Source organism: Haliaeetus albicilla, chromosome 1 (genome assembly GCF_947461875.1).
Source record: "Haliaeetus albicilla chromosome 1, bHalAlb1.1, whole genome shotgun sequence".
Classification (NCBI taxonomy): domain Eukaryota; kingdom Metazoa; phylum Chordata; class Aves; order Accipitriformes; family Accipitridae; genus Haliaeetus; species Haliaeetus albicilla.
In genome coordinates, this window is record NC_091483.1 from 71748725 (window position 1) to 71766211 (window position 17487).

General features: G+C 37.3%; 1 protein-coding gene across 5 annotated transcripts in view; it reads right to left on the reverse strand.

Moving 5' to 3' along the window:
• The window catches only part of JAKMIP1 (janus kinase and microtubule interacting protein 1), a 172212-nt gene that overhangs the window by 89592 nt on the left and 65133 nt on the right, over positions 1–17487 (reverse strand). For 4 of the 5 annotated variants that reach the window (XM_069793924.1, XM_069793887.1, XM_069793897.1 and 1 more), the window contains one exon: positions 6800–7074. In XM_069793924.1, coding sequence (XP_069650025.1) covers positions 6800–6928 — 129 coding nt within the window. In that variant the 5' untranslated portion in view covers positions 6929–7074. The remainder of the gene's footprint in view (positions 1–6799; positions 7075–17487) is intronic. The other variant, XM_069793907.1, reaches the window with a different exon arrangement.

The following is a 17487-nucleotide window of genomic DNA, read 5'->3' on the forward strand; positions in this document are numbered from 1 at the left end:
CATTGCTCCATATTTAGAGCCAACTCAATTTACTCTAAATTGGACAGGAAAACACTAGTATTACCAGGTTGTAACCAGACATACTTAATCAACTTGCTATATCCTTCTGAAATTCGAGTTTGGCAGGTAAATCCTGTACAGTTCTTGCTTTTCTCCTTCCCTTATGTTTCTCCAGGCAGCAAAGAAATGCTTCCTTTGAGTACACACCTTCCACCCCACAGCTGGCTAGAAAAGGGAGGTATTGTTGCCTTCCTAGCAATCTTCCTTCAGCAGCGCCAGGGTCAAGGTGTTTAACTGAGTATCTGAAGACTAATGAGCTGTTGCTAGGCCACTGGGAAAGCTCTTCATGAATAGGTATTTGGCACCCGCATCAATCACGTCAAAACTGTAGGTGTCACCTCCAGTGAAGCGGCTTTGTTTGCCTGATCTTTTCCTGATCATAAGCTAAAAAGGGCTGATATTGAAATTGGAAAGGAAATCAGCTTTGCAGTCTCTGGTCATATCAGAAATCCACTTTGGGGGGTGTGTGGGGGGTGTGTATCAGGTCTAAAAGATTCATCCAGGAGATCTGTAGATCTGCCTGGATCAACTGTAATATGTCTACACTGGTATGGTGTTCAAGGATGAGGAGGGGAAGCAACCACAAAAGCTGAGTCTCTGAAAGGCTCTCCACCCACTGCTCCAGTGGGGAGCCGAGTAGGAACAGCAGCAGTAATCAATGTCCCCCAAACACAAACTCACACTTTGGTCTCCATATCAGAGACTACTCACTCAGTCTTAGGGCACTGGATGACTCATAACTGCTGGACACCTGAAGCTCCTACTTGGAAGTGACATGGCATAGTGATATACCTTGTAGCTAGAGAAAATTACTGTGCAACAGGCTAATGTCAGAACAAAAAGATGAAGACGCTCAACATGAAAGGCTGATAAATATTTGAACTGATTGGTGTGTCAAGAAGAAATTATCCATCAACCAGATTGCAAGACCTCTGTGCTAAAATGAACAAAATTCTGCTTTCAGGCAACCACTTCGCTGAATCTCCTTCTCCTCTAATAAGAGCTTAGAAATGGCAGAAGCAGCAGTCAGGCATGACTCCACCATATCAGACGTTGCTTTGATGGAACTTGTACTCACTGCTCAGTTATGTGGTTTAACCCCAGCCAGCAACTGAGCGCCACACAGCTGCTCACTCACTCCATCCCCACGCAGTGGGCTGGGGGAAGAATTGGAAGGGTAAAAGTGAGAAGGAAACTCATAGGCTGAGATAAAAACAGTTTAATAATTAAAAAGAAATAATAATATTTTCTTTAAATTTTAAGGAAAAAGGGGGGGGAGGGGAATAAAACCCAAGAAAGACAAGTGATGCAAATGAAAACAACTGGTCACCACGAACCAACTGATGCCCCGCCAGTCCCTGAGCAGCGGTCTTCAGCCAACTTTCCCCCTAGTTTTATTGCTGAGCATGACGTCCTACGGTCTGGAATATCCCTTTGGTCAGTTGGGGTCAGCCATGCCGGCTGTGTCCCCTCCCAACTCCCTGTGCCCCCCCAGCCTGCTCCATGGCAGGGAGGTGTGAGAAGCAGAAAAGGCCTGGACTCTGTGTGAGCACTGCTCAGCAGTAACGAAAACATCTCTGGGTTATCAACACTGTTTTCAGCACAAATCCAAAACATAGCCCCATACTAGCTACTGTGAAGAAATTTAACTCTATCCCAGCCAAAACCAGTACACTCAGTCACTATTTTCACAGTCCGGTAGCAAGCCTCTACTGCTTGCTTCATTTATCTATGATCTCACTCATTGTTCCTTCTCCAAAGCAAAAAGCCTTCTGTGTTCCCTCTTTATTCAGACCACTTTCATAAATATCCTCTTCTTGCATGTCCATTTCCAGTAGCAAATGAATTTTAAAAAACTCTTTAAAAAGAATAAATTAAAAAATCAAGGCACCACATCTACTGCAATCTTTCTTGCCTCAAACATTTCCAGTTCTGATAATCTTTTAACCTAAACTCTGAAGATTATGTGACAGTATCAAAGGATCACAGAAAATGTGTTTCTGTTCATATCTGCATATATGAAACTTATCTCTTTTCCCTGTGCTATATTTGAATCCCCTAAAAACTTCTGAAGACCCCAGTCATTGTCCTTTTATTCCAGATTTAAATAGTTTAGATACATAATTTTATAAGGTACATTAATTTTAAAGGTTCTACTACAGTTCTGAGTAGAATTTTCCCGCATATCACATTGTAACATCAGAGTTTTTTAAGAACTCTTCCACTGTGTTTTCTGTCAACCTCTTCCAACATGATACCATCTAAAAGGTTTAATTATCATACTTTCTTGTTGATTCTTCCAAATTAATCATCAGACAGATATTAAGCAATGATTATGTCTCACTCCTCTCCAGTATCTGTTTTACCCAGGTTAGAAACTGCATTATCATGTCTAGCATAGACACTAATTTAATAATTTTGAATTCTGATTGAAGTAACACTGCCACGTTTATTCTTAGTAACTTTGTTATTTACTGTCCAATGCTTGACAGATGCCCAAAATTCTCTCGTTTCAGTGATTTTGTTAAGTAATGAAAATTTACATTATTATATCAAGCATAGAGAACAGCTGAATTCAAACACCCTTCAACTGCTGTCAGTAAACAACCTAGCGAAAGGGATGTGTTTCCTTTTAATCCCAGTTAGTAGTGGTAGGAGTAACTATATATGGTTTTACCAATACTTGATCCATTTCCCTGCTCCAAGACAGCTGCCATGTTTCATTCCCAATTACAATACCTTAGTGCCTCCTTGCTTTTCAGTACACTCCTTATAGTTCAGTAAGTTAACAGGCTCCTTTCTTATTCCATACATAGCAGACAGGAATAACATTCATTTATATATATATTCAGTATGTCTGGATTCTCAAATCAACAGCTGTATTTAGAGTTCTTCCATACATACTGACCATAACTCTTTTCCATAAATAAAGCTGTTTTGACAGTATGACATGCTATCTCTTTTTTTTTTAATTTATTTTCACATAGTGAAAATAAATACATTTTTTTTCAGTTTATAAGGAATCACTGTTACACACAGATTCAACACCTGATGTGAAAGCTCAAAAACCCCAAAGAAATCTAGGAAAAGTATGAGGCCTTACAAAATCAATCTAAAATTGTGAGGTGATACAGTAGCAACTGAGTTGAAACATCTCATTTATCCTAACTCCTAGATGTGTTGTGATCTCAACTCTATAAATGTACAGTCACAAGCAGAATATGGATATTTAAAAGCAACAGCAGAACTCAGTGAAGCTGGAGCAATAGTGACAGCAAACACTATAACACCTTGCTATCAAGAACAAAATATTACGCGAAGTATTGGAAGACTATCTTCTAACGTTTACTAACCCTCTCAGTAGGAATAGGTACTTTGTAGTGCTTGTTCCTAAATATTCACAGATCTCAGCACAGGCATTTATAAAACCACTGAGCTGATTCACATTTTTTTGACTCTGATTTCCAAGACCACGCTCATTCACTGCGCCTCCTTGTGCTTACTGCGTCGGACTTTGAGGTTCAGTTAGAGCGAGTCCTGCCTCCATTCATGTTAAAAATAAGTATAATTTTTGTGCTTCGGTCAACTCTTTTTGTTACTTGATACCGAAATTCTGGACATCTTCCAACCAAACCTTTCCACTAGCAGAGAGAGGGCAGTGTGTGAGCCCATGTTCAGCTCATGCATTTCCTTCTGCAGCCTCTCCATAGATGGCAGCAAACCTACAACCCCAGGAGGACAAGCTACATATCAACAGGCTGCCCAAACACATCACACAAGTGTTCCCAAAACAAAAGGCAGTAAAAGGGAACTAAGACAGGGCCACAACTTTTGCTTCACCCCTTTGGCAACATAAATGAATCCTCTGCCAGAGGCCCAGAACACCACCAGCAAGATCCACAGCGATGCACACTCAAAGCACTGCAAACATACCAGTTTTGGATCAGGTATTGCATAAGCATGGAGGGGAACAATTTTACAGGAGAAATTACTTTAAATGGCTCAACAACAAATTAAACAAAGTGAACTGCGAAAATACGCACAAAGTTTTGGACGTCTCTTGCGTAAAACTTTATTTCAGAGAAAACAGTATTTTGCAGGCAGAAGTACATTAAGACTAATTTCCATTTGTGATGTCTCTCATCAATTAGAATGTTCTTCCTCAGATAAACCATTAATATAGGCATATACATGAGGGACAAAATAGTTTAGGAGAATTAAATTAAATTAATTGGCCCCACAAGAGTTTGTTACCTTTCCTAATACAGTTTATGTCCCACAGGCCACAGAGCTGTCTCTCTAGCAGCTTCAATACATTCCCTCTTACCTCTGTGCCAATAAAGCCATCTAATTTATTTAGAATTCTCTAGGCACAGTGGTTTTACTTTTCTGATACAAAGCCGTAATTTCTGTTGGTTTTGTTACTTATTTTTAAGCTACAGCCTAAAGAGGAAAAAATCTCTATGGCTTTAATTTACTCATCTTGTCAGTCAAGGCATCCCATATAACTGCTGCACAGACAGAGAGCAGGCTGTTGCCCTGATGGTGGGAAATAAACTACACGGCTCAATTCTAGTTAAATGACTTGGGGCAAACACCACAGTGAAGATGTGGGAAAGAGGCTGAAGACCTCTTCCCCCTCATCCTCCCAGAAATGAACTCCAACAAGCTGCAGGATTTACTATGGACTGCACTTTATATTTAGTAGGATTTTAGAGCACTCTGGCTGTAATTTCCTCTTTGTTATTCACCTACGCATTACGTATGGAAGCCCACTCATTTCTCTGCACATGTATTTTGCACAATACACAGATGTGCGTCCTATAACAACCTCAGTACTCCAGAAAATATGAACTTCTCAAATTGTAGAATGATGAACAGGCAACCAAACTGAAGCAACTCTTACCAGACTGGATATAGGTAAATCAGCAGACTAGTTCTAGAACATGTTCCTACAGCTGTCATGGTCTTGTAGCTACACTTTATTCTTAGTTGAACCGGAGTTAAACTTGACACTATTACAGCATCAAACTTGGAAGCATATCAGGACTAAACTCTTCTTAGTGTTTGTGTAATCTTGTAGATTTTTTTAGATTCTGAGCAATTTAAACATTCAAAATTAATTCATTCTTCTGTCCAAGGTATAAGATAACTTTATAATTATGTACTGTCTTTAATGCAGTTAAAAGATTATAATAAGATTCACATCTGTATATCTATATAAAAAGTGATACAGAACAAAATAGGAAATAAGACAAAATAACTAAAAAGAAAAATTTACTAATGTAAACGTAATGTACCATCAGCTCACAAGTCTCTTTCCAAACAGAAGCACTGAGACACTAAAAATGACAATGAAATAATGCAATTTATCAGCTGGTAAAGTTCAATTTTAGAGGGTATCAGCCACTAGTAAGTTTCATGGTGTGTGGTTTTAAGAAGCAGAAGTAGTTTGTGCCACTCTCGTTTTGTAATGTATTCTCATTATAACAAAAAAAGAGTGGGAGAACTTGGATGAGGAAGCTAACAGCAAAAAAATTTGACTTTTCTGTTCACTCATCAATACTGCTGACCCTTAAGAAATATGACTTTTTGCTTTAGTCTGCGAACAATAAAAATTTCCAAGGCAACACAAATTTAGTTGGCTGATATATACTGAACCTATTGTATCAGTCAAACAAGGATTAAGGCTTTCTTGGTTTTTTTTCCTCTGTAAGAAATAAATTCTGAAGATTACATTTGTAGGGGGGGGTTTGTTTGCTTTTTAATTAAAATATGAAAAATAAGACCATTCAAAGCTGAGTATCACACAAGGCTGTTAAAGAAACTAGAACATACAGGAATATTATTATTCAGCTATTCCAAATTTTACACCGTTATAAAGAAACAAGGCTAGAACAAAGCTATGTTATATAAAGTGAACACGTTTTCAGTGCATACTTGTTCCGCTGGGAAGTCCTTGAGACTCTTGCAACTACAATATCACCAAACAAACACAGCTAAATCCATCTCCACGTGGATTCATCTCCAGGACTGTCTTGTGCAAAGTCAAATGTACCAACTGAGATTAATAAACTAATAGAGTAGAAATAACCTTATTGGCTTGTCCATATTTTAAATTGCTACAGAGATATACAAAAGTAAATGCTAATCTTTATACATATATATGTACTTCATGAATGAACAATTTCTCCTCAATACCTGTTGAACATGTGTGAGATGATAGACAAATATTGATGGATCTGTTTCATTAGCAATGATGCATCATTGAACAGCTCAGAGCAATGGCACACATAACCTCAGCAAATCAAAACAGGACTCCTACACAGATGATTTCCAGTTGATTTACATTCTCCATAGGTATTTAAAGTGACATGCTTTGAATATGGTGCTGATGTTTGACTTTGAAGACATTTCTTTTTACAACATGCAGTTTTCAGTGCTAAGATCAAACACAAAATTCCTCTGTTGCCTTTAAGTTACACTAAGCTAGTGCCATTTGTATTGCTGTGACTGCAGATTTCAGTGACTGGATGTTTGGGGATATTTACTTCCTTTTGCACATTATTTAAAATAGTTGGCACCAATTTCAGTTCATCAGCAGTTCTTCTGATTTCACTTTGTCACATATTTTTCTTAAGTTTAACGCATTTTAGTAGTGAACTAGTTTGAGATTCTGCTCGTTTCTAACAGTGCTACTGTTAAGAAGAAGGATCACAAAATACAGACAGGCAAATACCTTGCTTTTTTCTTGCTGAAATTCTATCTGGATGTTGGTTAGTTTAGTACGTAGCTCCTCATTAGCAGCTTGCAGGGCTTCAATCTCCATGTCGGACTTCTCTCCCTTGGCACGACTTTTCTTTGACATAATTATTTTTGAAGTTTAAAATAAATTTTTTGCTCCACACTGAGCTACTGGCTAGTGCCTTCTGCTTTTAGCATTTAAGAGTCATGTAGTATTCAACAAAATTTTTCACACAGATCTCTGCCATCGTAGGAGCAGTCTCTCATGTCCTGGAAGAAACAAAGTAGTGGGAACAGAATTAGGCTACAGCATTGAGCAGAATTGAACATCTGACTTGACATCCAGTCTTAAAGCATGCTGTACTTCCTTGTGGTATATACTATATTGCATAGTGTACTAAACTTTGAAAGAAATAGATCAGAAAAGAAGAAGTTACACAATATTTCATCATCTTATCTAAACCCTATCCACTCTAATCTGCTGTCCACAGAAATAAAACTCTTTACAGCTATGATAAATACAGCATATAAAAACAGAAATCATATCTTATTCAATGCCTGACTTGGACCATGCTCAGGATTCCCAAAAGGCACAGAGAGAACCATAAATTAACTGAAGCTGGTGGTGTTTCAGTGGAAATAGTTTCTTTCCTGTAGTAAGAAGAAAGCGCTTCTCAATGTATCAGTTATAATTCATAATTGTACTATTCATAATTATCACTGAGTCTCATAGCATCAGGATATATGGAAGAGGTATCACAAAACTGGAAAAACATTTTAAAAATACTTCTTAAAAATATCATATATATGAACTGGTTATGCTCAGGGTTGATACTGTTTGAAATGCTCTAATCAAAACGTGAAGGTATTCAACTTCATTTTTATTCACCGGCATGCCTCTAAGCTTAAAGAGTATTCAAGTATTTAAATCAGCTTTATGTAATATTCAAGGAGAATATCAATAGCAGACAAAGAACCCTAATTCCAATAATTAGGAAATCCCACAATTAGTTTCCTTCATGAGTAGTTATAGAAGCTTAATCTGTGGCTTTTTTTCCTCTCTGCTCTCCTCTAAGAATGACCTGGTGCTCCACAAGAACAAACTGAGCAACAAGTGCTATCAATGCTGAATTAGTTCCCAAACTGACATCCTCTGCTCATTTTAAAGATACGCATAATTTTCATCATTAAATTGCCAACAAAGCAGGGAGGTTCTTACTTTAATACTGAACTACATCCCTGGAGTATTGTATTTCCAAGAAAATTGCTACCAAATTGCCTTCAAACAGTAAGTTGCCCTTTGCAACCTACCTCTGCCTGGGTGTTATTTTAGAAATTTTATTAGAATGAAAATCACATGCATTCTTTAGCACATACTTTCTAAGGGGCTAACAACTAATACCCTGGGTGTGTACATCATTTGGTAAGTTCAACTAAATACATCAGTTTTATTGTCCTCTTTAAGGACTGGTAAACAGAAACCAAGGAGTTAAATATCTTGCTCAAAATGACAGGTCAAATCAGACAAAATGTGACCAGAATTCAGGACACCAGGTCTCAATCTGTTTGACAATATTCCCATGCAGTTCCTTCATTTATAAAAAGCCATTGAAAAAAGACCAACTATACCAATTATTTGCTAAAGTAACTTAAGTGAAATCATTGTTTTCCTTTGTAATATCAGATGCCTTTCCTTCCAAACTTAATAACCTATCAATTTATCCTATGCAATATAATTTAACCTGTGCCTTAAATTCATTATAGTGAGCATTTTAAAAATATAATTTATGAAAACCCAGGAAATTTAGTTAAATTTTAATTTTATGTTTCAAACCTACCTTACAAAACACATAAACACTGGTGCTACTCTGATTTTACCCATAACTGTTGATTCAAGAAAAATAAATTAGCAATATTCTTCCAGTAACTTGAAAAAAAGAACTCTTCAGTGAGTAGAAGAAAAGAGGAATTATTGTTCTTAATAAAGGAATATCATGCTATTAATCTATGGAGTTTCTATGATGCTAAAGACTAAACCTAAAAACTAATCAATATATTTCATCCAAAATCCTTAACTGTATGGAAAATTTGAATTCAAAATCAGTTGCTAGTGTTATTTCCCTGGTCAATTCATAAAGAAAATCTAACATAACATAGACGTGCAAATCCAATCTATAATAATTCCACAATGCTTACAATGGTGGTAGGGGAAATGAATTGTTCTTTATCTCAAAGGCTATCTGGGGTATGCAGATACAATTGAGGAATTATTCTTGAAATCTTTACTAAAAAAAAATTCCTGATGCAGCCAGATTATATAGATTTAATTCAGTAGATGATTAACTAAAGTAAGGAAACCAAAAACATCCCTCACTGGCCTGGCTACATGAATTTTAACCTCATCAGATTCTCCCATCCCCACCCCCATCTCAATTACAGCTTGGAATAAAGAACATTTAAGTGATAAGACATGTTTGCTTCTCCATCAGTAAAACAAGAAAGTGAGGCAACTGTGCTTGATGTGGATATACATGACATCCAGAAAACCAAAAAAGATTTGAAATGTGGAGTGTTTTGAAATTACCACATATACTTTTTTCAGAAACAATAATCTCTCCTGACCGTACCATGTTCCCAAGCATATTATGAAGATACTAGACCATTCAATATGAACATCTTAACTTATATTTATGCACTTCAGGGGATGGCCTGTCTCTGAAGTCCTGGTCATGTATAACTCTCAATGACTGCAGATATCATGTTCTATCCCAGAGTCACCATCACTCAAACCCTTTAACAAACCAGGTCCTACGGTAAGGTACCAGATTAATGCTGTTGTCTACCTTTGAAAATGTGGGGGTCTAAATACAATATGCATTATTTAAAGCTGTTCAAATTACCTGTAACACTTAAATTAGCCTCAAAAATAAAGAATTCAGCACAACTCTTTGAAGTACTCTTTAGAATTTTAAAAAATGGGAATCTCAAAACATTGTTCTCAATCTTTTTCCTGTAACTTCCAACAGTTTAAAATTGTACCTTTCAGGTAAAATAAAAGCTTAGACCCACAACCTGAAGAAAATCACCCTCTTCTTTTACAGGCATTAAGAAAAAAACCCAAACCAACCAAAAAAACCCAAAACCCCAAACCAAAACAAAAAACAAACCCCACAACCCATCAACCTGCATTGGTGGGCATAGAAACATTTCCATTTTTACTCTTCCCTAGATACATCTTCCAGCCTATCTATTTCAAAAGCAGGAACTATGGCAACACAAAGTCTCTCTATATACTCAGAGAGGCACAAAGCACAGACACACAAGGGCTACAGCAGAAGAGCACGCATCTTGATTCCCGAATGAAAGGGTTAGAACCAGTGAGTGCCTAGATTCCCTTCTAGTTGACTACTCACATTTACTGTTTGGATAAAGGTCAGGATTAAAAAAATAAAATAAAAAAATTAAACTTGTAAACACAATGAGAAAAAAGAAGGAAAAAATATTCTACTCTGACAAAATTTTACTTTACTGACTCAGAAGCTTCAACCAACAACCTATTTATTAACTCACGATATGTCAGTTGAGAGGCAAGTTCACAAAGCCACCACAATACAGTCCCACAATCACTCCATGAATAAAAATAGCCACTTCCTGCGCTGTGAGTTCTATGCACTTATTGCAAACCTAAAGATCATTTGAATATATTTTATATTTCACAAAAAAAAAAAAGGATAGGAAAGAGTAGTGGATTCTAAATCACAAGTCACCTTGTCAGCAGTCTCTGGAATGTACCAAATGTCTCACTTTACTTGCTAGGTATAGGGGCACTTGTAATTCAAGAAAAAGAACAACAACAAAAGAAATAAACTTGATTGGATTTGAAACAACTGTTCAACAGTTTGAGGGATTGGCATGTGAGAGATCAAAATATTTAACATGATTAACAAATTATTACTCTATTTGTGTTAGACATTTTGGGAAATCCATTCAATTTCTAAGGTATCTGGAAAATCAAACAGCTGAACAGTGTTCCAATCATAACTTCCAATTTCTGTTCTATTTGCTTTACATATTTAAAGGATGTACTTTATCACTACCTCAGTCTCTTCACCAGTTTTTGCAAGTAAGGCCTAGAACTAAGTCATTAATTGCTCTGTGATGCTTCTAGATATTAAATATCAATAAAACATAACAGTAAAAAAAATTAATTACTGCAAAAAATGTGGAAGTGTAGTATCAAAGAATTTTGATTACTTAAGAGTAAGAAAAGAAGGAACTTAATAGTTTCTGGTGAAAAATAACGCCTTTTAAAGAAATGCAAGTCTTTAAACATGATTCTGTACTGAACACACAAAAATAAGTGGAGGGTTAGATCTTCAGAGAGCGAGTCTTACAGTAATAAAAAGTAATTAAGAGGAATAGTAAGTACACCCATATACTCAAGTAATAAATATGGATAAAAATAACATGGCAACAAGAAGAATTTACTAAATGGTGTCACCCAAAATTCAGCATTCCAGTCTTCATTCAGACTTGAATGTTATTCACCTACAACATGATTTTTGGAAGGTGAAGTTGTTAATGAGTTATCTCAGCTGAAACACCAAGCAAAAACACAGGTACAGGGGAAAAAAAAAAAGCACTTCTTCATCTAGACACTTTGCCTCCACATAGTGTTTTTTCATTTTACTTCAACCTTTCTCTTGTACTACTGAAGAGCCCGCTATGGACTACCCATAACCCTCTTGTGAACATGAGACGTAAGTACGTTCTTAGTACAGCACAATTCTGAATATTCAGGAAGTTTAAAATAAATTTCATTACCTAGCACCCAACAATAGTAAATGCAGTGGACACAGGTACAATGTTAACTTCAGAAGTAACTGTCAATTCACCTATGTTATAGTTTAAAAACCAGTCATCATCAGCCAGTGACTGTATGGGAAAGACAACATTCATAGCTCCCAATGCCCAAGGCGCATTTCTCACAAGGTTCAGATGACCTACATTTCCTGCTTCAATTCTCAGTTCTATGTAATAAAACGTGGCTGAATGGATAAAAGCAAAAGCATCTCTACAGGATGTAAAATAATACTTTTCCTAGCCAAAAAATACAAACACAAATTATAAGAATAATTTTCTGAGTATATTGCAAACTAGTCACATTTTAGATACGCATTCGTTAGCTACCTACAGAGACAGATCTATTTCTATAACAGTAGAGCTTTTGAGGGTTATTCTGAATCCTATCCCACTTAGGGAAATGCATAGTTTCCTTACAGTGGAACGCATTTGTAAGTAAGTGCCACTTCTGATTTTTTGGTGGATAAAAATAAAACCATCTTTATTGTTAACCAACAGCTCCACATTCATTTTTGCAGATTCACAGCCTAGTCTTCAAACATTCTTGCTTTAATAACAATATACCTATAGTCCAAACTATACAGAAAGCAATCACCAGGAAGGTCTAAGTATTTTTAACTGTTATTTTGCAGAAAGAGCTCATAGTAACATAATCCTGTTGAGCACAGTTGAACAGAGGTAACTTCTTTGCTTGGTAGAGATTCCAATGTAGCATGAATTAGGCTTTTATGACACCTCACTCGGAAGGTTCATAGCAGGTGATACCCTCAGATGAGCATAGTATTTGTAAGTCAGTCAGCTCTTCGCCAAGGACAGTAATTGCATCTGTTATTTTTTCAATGGCACCTCAGGAAAGGTGATCTGCTGAGATTCTCTATCTCCAGTCTTTCAGAAAATTCCCATTCCCCCCAGGAATCAGTACCCATGTTTTAACATCCCATCACAAATCACTGCCTTCCAGGTCCTCATGGAGCAGTTGACAGAACTAGCGTTTGGCAAGCTTTGGAATGAATTTCCAAATACATTTCCAATGTATTTATTTTCGCTTCAGTTAATTGGTTGCCTGTGTCATGTATGCATCTGTTAAAACACATGCAACTAAAATATGTTTCTAAGTCACTGCACACCAGAAAAAAAAAAAAATTTATACCAAACTCATTTAAACTGTATATACACACCCTCGAACATATGAATACCTACTACAGACAACCATATAACACTGAATAATTATTTCTGATTGGTACTACTGCAGGCCATTGGATAGCATCCAGTACATTAATGGCCTCATTCTAGTCATAGGACATAAGCAGCCCATCCAAAAAAAAAGCTAGCTCTAAATTTACAAGAAATTATCACAAGTTAATTTGCAGTAAAAAAGGGAATGTTTGAGCTGAAGAGGACAAGGCAGAGGGAAGGAAAGGAATCTCAAATGCATTTAGTCACCAAGATGAATTTGACTTTATTAGTATACAATTTTTAAAAATCTGTGTTAAAGCTATTTACAGAAGGGACAGTATCTTCAATAATCCATGCAAGCCATTTAGAACAGGAACCACAGAGTAGTTGCATGATGGAAAAGTATTTAAAGGAACAACAGGTCTCTGCCTTTATAGATTACTTTGGAGGGCAACTGAAGGACTGGTTCAAAAATGTGACTTCAGCTGGACTATTTACTGTGACTACAGGCAATTGTCACTGCCATTCCACTGCCAAGTAACAACAGAAATGCAGTCTTTCGGGTGCAAAAATGCTAACCTCTCATATGAGACCCCTGTCTGATATCCTGAAATCCATAATCTCCTCAAATTGCTACAATTACTGAGGTCAAAGGTACTGGAACAGCAGAGAACCATCAAAATAACAAATTTTGGGATGGGAACAAAAAGCAGAGGCAAATATGCACAACAAATGTGTTTGCACAACACCACAGCTTGTTTGGAGAGATCTGTGTAGTGCCCAGTACAGCTGCCTTACAATACAGCATTACACAGTCTTCGTGCAGAAAAGTGGTGGAAAAAATTGACTCCACTACAGGCCCCTAGGAGAGCAAGTGAACGAGATCTCCTCCAAACCACTGTTGCCACATACCTCCTCCAGCTCAGCTGGCCCCTTCAAGACCCTACACAGATGCAGTCTGCAACATCCTTTCTGCACTACACAACACTTTAATATACCAGGAGTTACAGAAACCTTGATTTGAATCTCTTCTGGAGAAGTGATGAGCTAGATCCCAGGCCCTTACGGTAAATGAAAAAATATTCATTGGCTTCAATGAATGATCATTCTGTCTCAATATTTACCTAATTTCACTTGTAGCACTGTTTTGTGGATTAATCATTAATATCACCCTACTACCCCTGTTAAAAGACAAACTGCTACCAACAGCACTCCTGTGACACAGATAAAATAAAAAAGACAGCACAAAAAGGCAAAGTTCAAATGCAACTAAAATAATAAAACAAAGCCCTCACCCCACAACCTTTCCAAACTCAGCTCTGCCACAGAGTTAGAGCCCTTCGGGGTGCTGAGTTAACTGCAACCCCAGAGCGGCAGCTCTAGGCAGAGCTCTGCCTCTGATCTCCGTACCAATTCCTTCTGATTGTACCCTGGTGTGATGCAGGGAGATCCCTGGGCCTTCCCTGAGGAGCAGCACTCCCTTTAAAGCATAGTATTTAAGGGCAAAAACAGGAGCAGGAAGAAAGGGCAAGTTGTAGCATTTCCCAATTAGGACTAGAGAAATGGCAAATACAGAGACAGATTCTAATATCTTTATTCACTGATGCCCCACAGATTAATCATCCTGTCAAATTTAGGCTTTTAGATTATACCGGACCACTTTTGTTTAGTTATTCACCTGATTTTTGCAGGAAGGTTCCTTTGGATTTTTTTTTTTCTAAAACCATCATTATTTTTATTATTTTTATTTTTATTTTTATTGTAAAGGGAATAGCTAAAACCTGAAACTGGAAAAATGAAAAATTCAGGGATGACGGCTGTGTAGAAAATGTGCAAGACAATGGACAGGCTTGGGGTGAGATGTTCAGATTCCAAATTGATGACTCAAGAGACAGGTGGAACCTCTAAAACTAGGGTAGTCTAACACTTTACTGAATGTTGAATATTTACTTTATTATTTTGTAAATCAATAGGACAGACCTGAGAGGTCAAGTGGGTGTAAGGAAGAGAAAAGGCATATCTGGATGTGACCTAGTTACCAGCTGACCACGGAGGCAAACAGAGGTGGCATGATTCGATTCCACTACTGCTGATCTCAATAATTATTGTGTGCAATTAATCACCTTTACTAAACCTGCAAGCTCCCTCATATTGTGCCAGCCAGCCCACATTCCCACCTTACTGCTCCACTGCAGAAGAATTACACTATGTGCAGAGCAGCAGGAGCATATCAGTCAGCACAATCAAGTTATAACACTGAGCAGGTTAATGACAAAACTTCCTCAACTACCAAGGGGAAGCTCAACTTTGACAAATCTTCTCATTAAAATCAGGACTTTTAGCCAAAATGAAGATGTCAGCTTATTCCAGTAATATAGGAAGACTGATAAAAGAACGTGCTTTATTTTTTCCAAAGATGCCAATATGCTCTACTTTTAAAGCCAAGTTCTTTGGTTCCTGAGATCAAAATAAATATATACACTACAGACCTGGCAGTGCTGTTGCTTAAATTTTGAAGTCACAGAATCTCCCAAAATTCCTACCTGCGCTTAGGAATTTAGGACCTCAAATTTATGTTTGATTGCTTTATCAAGGACTCCTGCTCAACTTCAATGTTCTTGAAGTAAGACACCCCACATTCAAATCTAATTTCAAATCTAACTGGATAATAATAATAAAGATTGTTTTATGGGCAACACATGGTGTAAGGGTTGATGGATTCTGGTTCCATCTATGGTTCTGTCAAAGATTCCTTGTAGAACCTTGAAGAAATCACTTAACCTCTCAGTAAAACAGGTATTACACTTGCCTACCTCAGAAATACATTCTGAGGACAATATTAAAATGTGAGAGACTGAATAGTGGTTATGAGAAACGAGGCTTATGAGAACCTAGCAAGAGTTTACAATTGTTAGTTGGCAGGAATCATCAAATTTAGTGTCCCACAAAACTGCAATTCCCTCACAAGATCTGTTAACTTTCTCGTAAGAGTGCTCTGATAATCAGCCAGCTAACGTTGGCATCTCAAGCACTGATATTTCAGTGAATGTTCACTGGAGTTAACAGAGTTTAAGTCACTCTGGTGACTGGCTGATGCAACTGAATCACCTGGGATAAAATATTTAAACTGGATATTTCAGCCGGACAATAGCTTCTTTCCTCTCTCAACTGTCTAAATTCCGAAAGGGAGCAGTGGAGCAGCCAGTCAAATGCACAGCTAGATACTAACACAGCAAGAGCCTGGAGACAAACTTTCATTTCTTTCTCAGCTTAAACAGGACAGAGACAAGCATGACAAAGCACAAGAAAAGCACAGAGGAGAAACTTTGTGAACTAAAGACTTTCTTTGTGTAACCCTCCTACAATATCCACAAACTGAAAATGTTTCACCATCGTGAGAAGACTACCAATAAAATATCCTTCTGGTAACTGCCAGCAAATTTGATTCAAACCATGCCAGGCTTGTTGGAAGGGTTGTTGGCAAGTTGGCCACGAGAAGTATGAATGTGCTTTCTGAAGATGCTTAGCGTTGAATGTGGTAGCCATGAAGTCTTGCAGAAAAGACTTTTATCCAGACACATGTATCAAAATCACAACTTAAGGATAGCATCCCTCAGAATGTTAAAAAACAAAAACACATTCAGTCATAATTCAGCTTAAAAAGAGAGAAACATGCTATTAGATATAAATACAAAACTCCAGAATAACTCTGTGACAAGCCACTATAGACTATGAGACTGACTGCTGCCCAATTAGTGCGATTAGACTGTCCTAAAGTATTTTGTAATTCAGAAATTAAACAACGCACACAAATATATATATATATATACACATACATATATATGGAAATAAAGCTTCCTAAATTTGAAAGATTGGTTAGGCACAGAACAGAGATTACTTGTACACGCAGTTTTGCGCTTTCTAGTAAGCAAGTTGTGCATCCAACTTATGGGGGTATCCAACTTATGGGGGGCACAGCATTGCTAGCAGTGTATCTCAAACTGCTGAACGCTCTCATAGGCAGGCTGTTTTGATCATTTAGGGGAAATGTGATTTATTGTTCACTCTGAGGAAAACATCCTTAGCCCTTTTACCTATATAACATTTTTCTTGCACTGGGAAATCCAAGTTTTCATTTCAGTATACTGTTTCAGAGAGCAGACCATGAAGACGGCACAGTGGTTTATGTAAAGTTGGGGCCAAGATGTGTCACCTAAAGCTTAAAGGAGTCCCTGTGGTTGAATGAAAGATATTTATGTTTCATTCCTCATGAACACAGCCTCCTTCTTCCCATGGTGCCTGTAAAGGAGGCCATTCCCTGCAAGGTCTAAATGGTTCTGTAAATCATCTTTGACCATGAACAAAATCTTTATTCAAGTTGCATTATCATGTATATAGGATACAGTAGCAATCCTAAGTCTGTGTCCAGTTGTGTAAAAATATATACATATTCATATAATTTCTGCTATGAATTGATCTTAGTATTCAGTTCTGTCCCTCTCCCCACCTCATCCCCTAAAAGATGTGGCAGAGGGAAGCCTCAAAAGTTAGGGTGCCGGCAGTGACTTTACAGGCACGCTTAGTCTTAATGAAGACTCAGTGGAAAACATGGAAATAGGCATTGCCAGAAGAACTATTCTTTCC